Source organism: Epargyreus clarus, unplaced genomic scaffold (assembly GCF_041222505.1).
Source record: "Epargyreus clarus isolate Ecla_fem2 unplaced genomic scaffold, WU_Ecla_fem_2.2 ptg000007l, whole genome shotgun sequence".
NCBI lineage: Eukaryota > Metazoa > Arthropoda > Insecta > Lepidoptera > Hesperiidae > Epargyreus > Epargyreus clarus.
This window is the reverse complement of record NW_027332215.1, coordinates 5,995,776-6,005,435: the sequence shown is the minus strand read 5'-3', so window position 1 is coordinate 6,005,435 and position 9,660 is coordinate 5,995,776. Positions and strand designations below refer to the sequence as shown.

General features: G+C 36.3%; 1 protein-coding gene across 1 annotated transcript; it reads left to right on the top strand.

The window, feature by feature from the left end:
• On the top strand, positions 1-9,324 carry LOC140743291 (uncharacterized). Its single transcript, XM_073074452.1, has 4 exons — positions 1-182; positions 1,868-1,920; positions 7,774-8,089; positions 8,645-9,324. The coding sequence occupies exons 1-4, from the start codon at positions 165-167 to the stop codon at positions 8,648-8,650; spliced, it is 393 nt and encodes a 130-aa protein (XP_072930553.1). The 5' UTR covers positions 1-164; the 3' UTR covers positions 8,651-9,324.
• The last annotated feature ends 336 nt before the right edge of the window (positions 9,325-9,660 follow it).

Sequence of the window (9,660 nt, the reverse complement as noted above, 5' to 3'; positions counted from 1 at the left end):
AGTGCATCGCTTTCATAATCAGTCTAACCGTTGCACCGCCTGTTTGCGTTTCGCACGCGAACCGCAGCGATTTGTCGCACGATCAACATCGGCGATTCAGACTCCCTTTTTTGTGACACATGTTGAGTGCTTTTCACTACATTGTTGTTGAACAATAGTCGGCTATGGATTGCCGTGCTGTGGTACGTTTTTGTGCTTTTTCTATAAATCGCAACGTGAGTACGAGTGCTGATTTACGGGTACTAGCGAACAATAAAATTATATCGATTTGCTTCTCTTTGCAGCCACTTAGCTACTATGCTTTCAGTTACCATTGTTTGTTTGTGTAATTGTTTCTGGTAGTGATTGTTTAATGAACGGAGTTTGATTAACGGTGTTCTTTTTATACGACTTTGTAGATAATTGATGCGTTTCAAGCATTCTAGCATCTTACTACAGTGTCAATTGATGTTCTGTAATAGTTCAACTTAGGTAATAAGAAAGGAAAAGAAACCACTATTAGCCTAAAGGATTTTGTGGATATATTGTTACGTATCATGTTTATGTTATATTAGTAATGAACAGTGTCAAAAAACATAAAATTAAGACGACGCAAATAAAATAAAAGTGAATAATACGAGAACAATATTGAATGGCAATAAATTATAAATTACTAAATGAGATGTAAATAATTATTTTAATTTAAAAAATAATTATCCTTAAGTACCTTACCTACTATTATTTCATGAGTGCTAAATCCAGAACACATAGAGTAATATCATGGTCTTAATAAGCATTCTCGTCTTATTTGGTGAATTCATTCCTCATTCTCCTCCTCGTCTATTAAAAACTGTATGCAATAGAAATTGCGAAAATTGATGGATGATTAGTCTAAATTTGACTTTCCTCTTATATGTAGATAACTAGCTGACCCGGAAAACGTTGTGTTGCCATATAAATAAAAAAATGTTAAGGGTGAACAACCCTTATCACTTAGGGGTATGAAAAATAGATAGTAGCCGATTCTCGGACTTACTGAATATGCTTATAAAATCAGGTGAAAATCGGTAAAGCCGTTTCGGAGGAGTACGGTAACTAACATTGTGACACGAGAATTTTATAAATTGTAGCCCATAATGACAGGTATTTTAAAGTATTTTCAAAATGTATTTCTTGCATATCTTTATAATATCTATATTTCTCACATATTTCCGGTGAATAAAGCACAAATACATAAATGTTATAAAGGCATTATATATGGTAGGACGAAAAGGTAATCAAAATCTTAAATGATAATGACCAAAATAATAATAATAATTTTCTAACTAATCATCTAAAAATTTAATTTCAGATAAAATCTATATAGAGTTGGTTGGTACGTATGATGGGCGGAACTGACCATTCACCACCAGGTTGCCTGCATGTGCAAAAATAAATCAAGATATATTTTTTCTGTACATCAGTACCACAAAAAAATTCTCTGCACTTGACTTTCTCCCTTCTCATGTTATCGACTTTTCAGAACATTATATAAAATATCTGTAGGTCAATATTCACATCTTATTGAAATAAAAGAAATTGAAAACTTAAAATATATACAGAATTTGTGTAACAGTAACCGCTATAACAACAAATAAAAAATAAATAATTGAAAATAAATGGGAGTCGGCAAACCGGTATTTTCCGGCATTTTTAATTGTTGAACCCTACTAGTATAGGTAGTCAGTTCAAATTTTCGCAATGCTTTTATTTCTAAGGCTGCTATGATAACAAATACTGAAAATAGAAAATAAATGAAAACGTGGTAAGTAGTATAGATCCCTCCGTGTGCGAGACTTGCACTTAGCCAATTATATTTTCTTTTAAACATTTTATTTTGTTTCCGTAGTTGCTGTTTTGTCTCGCCATTTGGCTAGCAGTGCTCGCCACGGGGACAGAAGCGTAAGTTATCAAATATTACTCTTAAGTATTCTTTATTCATAATAATAATAATTGTTATGTAAGAATTTAAGTAATTTTGCTTTCGGCAAACGAAAACATCGTAAGGAACTAAGGACACCTATAATAATGAAAATTCAACACATACGAGTATAATGATCGAAATCTATTAATACATATTTGGCCTGCGTGGTGAGTTTTGACCAATTATTTCTCTTAAATAGGAGTAGCCGAAGAGCATGCAGACCGCCTCATTGTAAGTGGCTACTGCCACCTATGGACATCTGCAATCAAATGAGGACTAAGCTGGAATGCCTCTAAAAATTATGTATCCCTTACAACCCCTTACATCACAACAGTGCTGATCATTGCTGATGATCCGCGATTATTGCCGCCTGTCGTCAGCAATCGTCTACTGTAATCGCCCGTCGTCAACGATCGTAGCCGATTATCGACTGTCGCCGTCTGTCGTCAGCGACCAACGACGACTTTCTTGGTCACTTGAGCACGCAATCTCGGGACAGGGGCCCCATCGGGCCGGGGGCCTCATCAGGCGGGGGGTGCGTGGCATTTTATCAATTCTGCCACCCTATAATTATGCCCCTTCATGAACTGTTGTTCTTGTATTACCTCCCTCACTACTATCGTTTACTAAAACATGAAAATTAAACTAAAAGTGAAAGCATCATTTGTTTTAAATTACCTATCATTTAATGCAAACCTAAGTTATAAGTCAGGCTTATGTGGGCGCATGACTTGCAAGAAATTAATTAATTTAACGATCCAGAAAATTAGATAACCGTGGCTAAATATTATAGAAATTGCTATAATAGTTACTACAGTTACTTAAGCATCATAAGTGAATTTTACTATAACAAGTTTAAGTTACTATAACAGTTCATAAATGACAGTATTTCATATGAAATTGAATCGATAAGTAGCTTTCATGATCCAAATAAAGATGGTTTAAAGGTGGTAGAGTTCTCTGTAGCTTTACTCCGGCCGACTAAGGTCTGTCTGAAGTCGACAACAGATGCGTTGCTAGCTCTGATGACAAAAAAAAAAAAAAAAAAACTATTTTGCCTACGTAGACAATTTCTGCGTTGGAAGATGTGTTCAAGCTGATGGAGTGGAAAGGTCTTGGCGTTAACATCAATGGTGAACACATCACACACCTTCGATTTGCCGATGATATAGTCATCTTGGCAGACCCGCTGAGGGACCTCAGCAAAATGCTAGGAGACCTCAACAGTGCCTCACAACGAGTGGGTCTTAAGATGAACATGGACAAGACGAAAATCATGTCCAATGTCCATGTCACACCCGTACCGGTAGTTGTTGATGGCACTCCTCTCGAAGTTGTCGACGAGTACAATTACCTGGGACAAACGATCCGGATGGGTAAATCCAAATTTGAGAGGGAGGTCACTCGAAGAATCCAACTCGGCTGGGCTGCGTTCGGGAAATTACGGAGTATCTTCTCGTCCCAAATTCCTCAGTGCCTGAAGTCGAAACTATTCGAGCAATGTGTGTTGCCAGTGATGACCTACGGCGCCGAAACGTGGTCCTTTACTGTAGGCCTCGTTCGAAAGCTCAGAGTCGCTCAGCCTGCTATGGAGAGAGCTATGCTTGGTATTTCGCTACGAGACATGATTCGCAATGATGAAATCCGTAGACGAACAAAGCTTACCGACATAGCTCTCAAAATTAGCAGGCTGAAGTGGCAATGAGCCGGCCACATCGCTCGGAGGACCGATAACCAGTGGGGAAGGAAGGTCCTCGAGTGGCGACCACGCGTAGGCAAAAGGAGTACAGGTCGCCCCCCGACCAGGTGGACCGACGACCTGAAGAAGACAGCGGGAAACCGCTGGATTCTGGATTCGCTTCAAACCGCTATGTCCAGCAGTGGACCTCAAAAGGCTGATGGATGGATGGAGACAAATTCTTCTTAGATATTGCAAAATTTCGATTTGTTAAGTAAACATTGGATTGTTCCTGTAGTCCCGGGACTAGAATAGGGCTACGGTATTCCCTGCCTGTCGTAAGAGGCGACTAAAAGGTGGCCCCGGGGTTGCGGGCGGCAAGAGTGGGAGCTCGAACCGTCCAGCAAGCGACCCCGGGAAGGACGGCGGTATGTGTGGTTGCATACCGTCGTAAACACCAGGTGTGCGGGAGGAGCGTAAACTGCTCCTCCCAGGGCAGAGCCCGATAGGAGCATCACGCTCGAAGCACTCCGGTTGTTTTCCATCGGAGATCCCAGAGTTCTCCACCAAGCGTTGAGGACGGCTACAAAATATCACATAACCTAAACTAAAAATCCCACATAACCCGGCGTCACTAGGTAAGTCGGTAAAAGTATGAGTATATATCGATTGAACATTATTAGTCTAAACGGGAACCCGAAGCTGTCACGCGAATCCACGAGGAAGACTCCCAAATTACCGGCCACAGGCGGAAATGCGTGCTCTTCGCACTAATTGTTTATTGAGTATTGGCATGTCCTAACACAAGCCGTGTAATTGTAGAATAATTGTAATGTTCGCCATCGTATTTCCACGATAGACAGTACAGTCCGCGTAAAACTGCTAGTGCGCTCCGAATATAGAAATGAATTGCGTCGCCATAGCAAATTGTATGACTACAACTGCTCGCAACAACTTCATAGCGGACTGCCAGTTTGGCGCGGACTATACCTAAGTACTATAATTTTCATATGTAAATTAGTTATGGTTTTCTGTTTAAGTTTTCGTCGTAACTCCTTTTCTATTTACTAGGAGTAGGTCAGTCTACCATGTTCTCATCATCTACTCATCATTTTTAGGGTTCCGTACCCTCTTTCTAAGCCTCCGCTGCTTATCCGTAAGTCCGTCTATATCAGTAGCACTGTGGCCGTTATGACAAGAAATACTTAAAATAAAAAAATATTGGTGGCCATACTTGAAACCGCTCTTTTTCGATTATTTTAACAAATACTAAAAAAATGAAAATGTTGAGGTACCTACGAAACCCTCCGTGCTCGAGTTCGACTTGGCCCATTATTTAAACATTGGCGTGTAGATTTCTTCGTAATGTCTTCCTTCACCGTTAAAGCCATTGATAATAAACTAGCTAACCCGGCAAACTTTGTACCGCCTCAAAATCTATTCATCAAATATATTTCATATAAAATATAGCCTATGTTACTCGTGGATAATGTAGCTTTCGAATGGTGAAAGAATTTTTATAATCGGTCCAGTAGTTTTTGAGCCTACTCATTACAACCAATCAAACAAACAAAGTTTTCCTCTGTATAATATTAGTGTAGATTGTACGATCGTACATATAGAAAATCAAAGATGCCTACCAAAGGAGATGTTTCATTTTCGGCCATCTCATGTACACTATATCTAAAAAACACGAATATTTTGTATAATTGAAGACAAAATACCCATATATTTTGACAACCTAAAGTATTCCTGTTTAAAATTATTTAGAATAAGCATTCCTCATTGAAATATTAAATATGGCGGAATACTGTCAATGTCAAGTTTTCAAAATTGTCGATGTCGGTCAGGGAACCTATGTGTAACCTACGCATAGGTTCCACACATACTCTTTGGATGTCGGTATTTCTGTATTTGGCTGTTTTTGTCGTAAAGTTATTGTTACCTTAGTACTTTACAACCTGGCTTTTGTTTTGGGTATCCCGCCATTATTTCTGAATTTAATTAATTATTTATAATAATTATAACAAAACCACCTTTTAAATAGTATCTGGTTTTATAGATGTAAGTGACATGTCAAATTAAAAAAGAAGAAGTTGTCAATTTGATATGTGTAAAAGTGGATATATACATATTATATAATAGTGGACTCCAATGTAAACATTGAATAAATATATACTGATGAGAAGATTCCATTTCAATCCTGAATAATGAATATGTTTCTGCTCTGTGCTGCTTACGATTTTGGACTGATTCTACCTTACTTATTTACCCAGCTTATGTTTTATGGACTCTTGTGATTTTCGTGCGATCACTGTGGATTGTGTTGACAAGGATTCAATATCATCAGGTAAAATATACATCAGTTAGTTGTATTAATCGTGAAATAATCGTTAATAATTTTAAACTAGAGAACCTAATCTTTTTACATTTCTCTTTTTTAGGATTACTACAATAGGAGACAAGGAAATTCTTGGGATGACAAAATAATCAGTTATTATTGCAACTGCATCGCTGGGCAACGAACCGTACTCGTGTAGGTAGTTGCGCTCACATTATGACCATTGTTTGAAGTTTGGGCTGATCTCGTCACAGGATATTACAGAACCTGCTACATGATTGGATGAAAATATTGATAAGGGAAGATATTGAAAATGAATAAATAATGTATCTAAGTGAAGAATAAATAAAATATTATCTAAATGTGTACTTAAAGTTGTTTTATTTACACACTTAAATGTTTTAACTAAAATAAATTGGTATAGAAGTAGGTACATATTTTGGTATGTTTGTTTTAAGTAGTAAAGAAATATAATTATAGTAGTGAAAGTAAATATAATTAATGTTTATCAAATATAGGCATTGTTTCTCAATTACATTGTTTACATTGTTTCTCAAATACATACAATACAATATTTATTTATCTACGCCCATTCGCGTAAAACATATATTAAAAAGTATATAATGTATATAGTAAGTTAAAATAGAATGACAGATGACATTATTACGGTAATCACTACCGCCATGATGTTTTTCCGCTGTTGTGTTGCAAGTTTAAGTGTGTAAATTATTGTTTTTAAACAATTAAACGAACATGATTTGGAGAAAATGGACGCCTACGAATTGTTCTTTGCATGTTTTCTTAGTTTTTAGTATAGTGTACAAAAGGTGGCCGGGAGCCCATACATTTTGAAACATCTCTTTTAATAATCGAATTTCAAGCCATAAAGAAGTGATTTCTTTATGCTCACAGATTATTAATAAAACAATGAGTAAATACTTTATTGTCAATTACGGATAAGAAATTTATAACTAAATAACAAGAAATTATTAAAGCTAAAATATATACAAATTATTTCTAATTAACAATATATACAATCAAGAGTAAAAAAGATAAAATCATAAATAAAATAAACCATCTAAAATTGCCGTGCGAGGCAATTATTTAATTCTAAATACCTTCATGTAGAGCCTATAGGACCTATTTATTTCAAAAGCTGTAGTTGAATTTTTATTATGGAGGTTCTTTCGCCAATTTTTCTCTGTAGCATCTTGAAAAAATTAGCTTCCAGGCGTATGGTACGTCAGATAAACTTACAAGCACAATAAATGAGGTGCACGTGTGTGTTTGTTAGAGTGTGCGTGTGTGTATGTGTGTGTTGAGTTTGTGACATGTGTGGCATGTGTATGCAATCGTCATCAATTATCAACAACCCATTACTGTCCCACTGCTGGGCACGGGTCTCGTCTCATAATGAGAAGGATTAGGCCATAGTGCACTCCGCTGGCCAAGTGCGTATTGGTAGACTTCACATACCTTTGCGATTTTTTTTATAAATCTCTCAGGTATGCAGGTTTCCTCACGATGTTTTTCTTCACCGTTTAGCAAGTAATAATTAATTTCTAATACGCACATATTTTTGAAAAATCAGAGGTGCGACTGGAATTTGAACCTCGGACCCCTCGATCGAGAGGTCGAGTTTCTTAACCATTAGACTATCATTGCTTATGCAATATGTGTATGCAAGTGGCGTTATGACAGGTGCATATTTTTGATGACAGTTTTCGTTAGTGATGTTTTACTTAGAAAGACGAAGTCTACATTTGAATAATGTTTACACCACCGTCCGTATTAATCTATTAAACCTTACAGCCGTACCAAGAAAGTTGTGATCCACGTGCCGTACAAGGTGAAGAAGATCAAGCACACCCACACGGTGTTCAAGACCATCCACCACCACCACAGCCACCACGACCACGACTACGACCACTTGGCGCCGTCCCCCTCCGAGGACCACGAGCACTTCCACCACATGCACCTCCACGACGATCCCATCCCGGGCCCCGGCATGCCTATCCCGGAGTTCTTGCCTGATGTTCCCATGGACATGCCGTTGGATCTCCCGGACATCCCGCGCGAGATCCCCCTGCCGCATCGAATTCCAATCCCCCTGTATAGGAGGGGTTTGGTAAGTACTGAATAGTTATCGTCGATATTAAAATTTGTTATTGTTTAGGATTAAATAAAAATACTCATCAGATTTAAAGATGCGTTGAAAAAAGTGCGAAGTTGTCTCTCTTCCGAATTACAGGACACTCGTCATTTCAATCGATTGATAGCATTACGTTTTTTTGTAAAATCTCAAAGGTTGTGTGCAAGTTTCCTCAGGACGTTTATCTTCACCGTTTTTTAAGAAAGTGGTAATGAATTTCTAATACTCACATAACTTTGAAAAATCAGAGGTGCCTGGAATTTGAACCTCCGACCCCTGGATCGAGAGGCCGAGTTTCTTAACTACTTATCACTGAAGAATTGCTAGCAGGCGTGGGCAATGTGCCGCTATTGACATTTGAGGCCAAAAATTTGAAAAATCAGTGGGATTTAAACCTCGATTGAGAGTTCGAAGGCTATCATTACACTTTACATTGTGTAATAAGATCGTATCGTATAGGATTGCTGACAAATAAAAATCAATAATGTTTTAAATGATGTGCGATTAATTAATGTTATATCTTTGTTTCAGGTATGAAGATTTCTTGCTGCGATGTCGTGGGACAAGAAGCCATATTGCAGTAATTAGGACGTTATAAAGATTAAAGACCTCTCGCGTTTTATTATTATTTACATATAAAAAATTAAAAGTAGTATTTAATAACATGTTACATAAATATTGTACAAACGTTATAATTATAATTACACTGGTTAATTTATTTTTAGAGACTAATTGCTTCTACTTTATAAACAGATCAAATAAATGATAGACAAAGCTACTCAAAACATTCGATTTCGGGAATGATATGAAAGCGATATTTTTATATAATGTTCAATCGTTTTAATAACATTAAATTAAATTTTATTTCTTATGTTAAATATGTAATAACACTTATAACTGTAACGATTCTTTCGATAAAATGAATTAATATTACAATGAATTTAAGGATGCAGTAACTTATCAACATTTTAATCGAAAAACTTAGTCTATCCGCTTTAGTCTGAGATATTTAACGCTAATAATTAATCTACTGCCATGTCTCCTTTTATAAATTAAAAATAGCAAAATAAAATTAGCGAATTGGAACGAATTTAATGTAACTCTTATATCATAGTATTGTAAAAGTATCATTGTTTTTATTAACTCAAGAATGTTTGTCTCGTAATTTAAGTTTATTTAATCTTATTAAATTAGATAAAAGATAATTTTTATTTATGCATTTTATTTCCTTCGGCAATATTTCTAACTACTCTACATATTAAAAAGCTAGGCGAAATTTGATATTTCATCAACCTATGATTGATAAACGCTTTGCAAATAATTGCAATATAAATAGCGAATAACTTTAAATAAATGCTGGCGTAGTTAGAAGATGTATAGTAATAGTAATACATAAAACCTTAGATTAGTAAAGATACTTCGCCGCCTTGAAATTGAATGAAGCCACAAACGGCTTATTAGTAAGTTCTTTTTTTGAATTCTTAACAAATAAAAACATTTTTAGAGAAAATTTACGAAAAAATAACTAATACTGCGTAATTTACATA

Bases quoted from the DNA above. Each gene is read 5' to 3' on its own strand.
- LOC140743291 (XM_073074452.1), top strand. The intron at 1,921-7,773 runs GTAAGTTATCAA...TAAACCTTACAG, and splicing joins CTCGCCACGGGGACAGAAGC to CCGTACCAAGAAAGTTGTGA.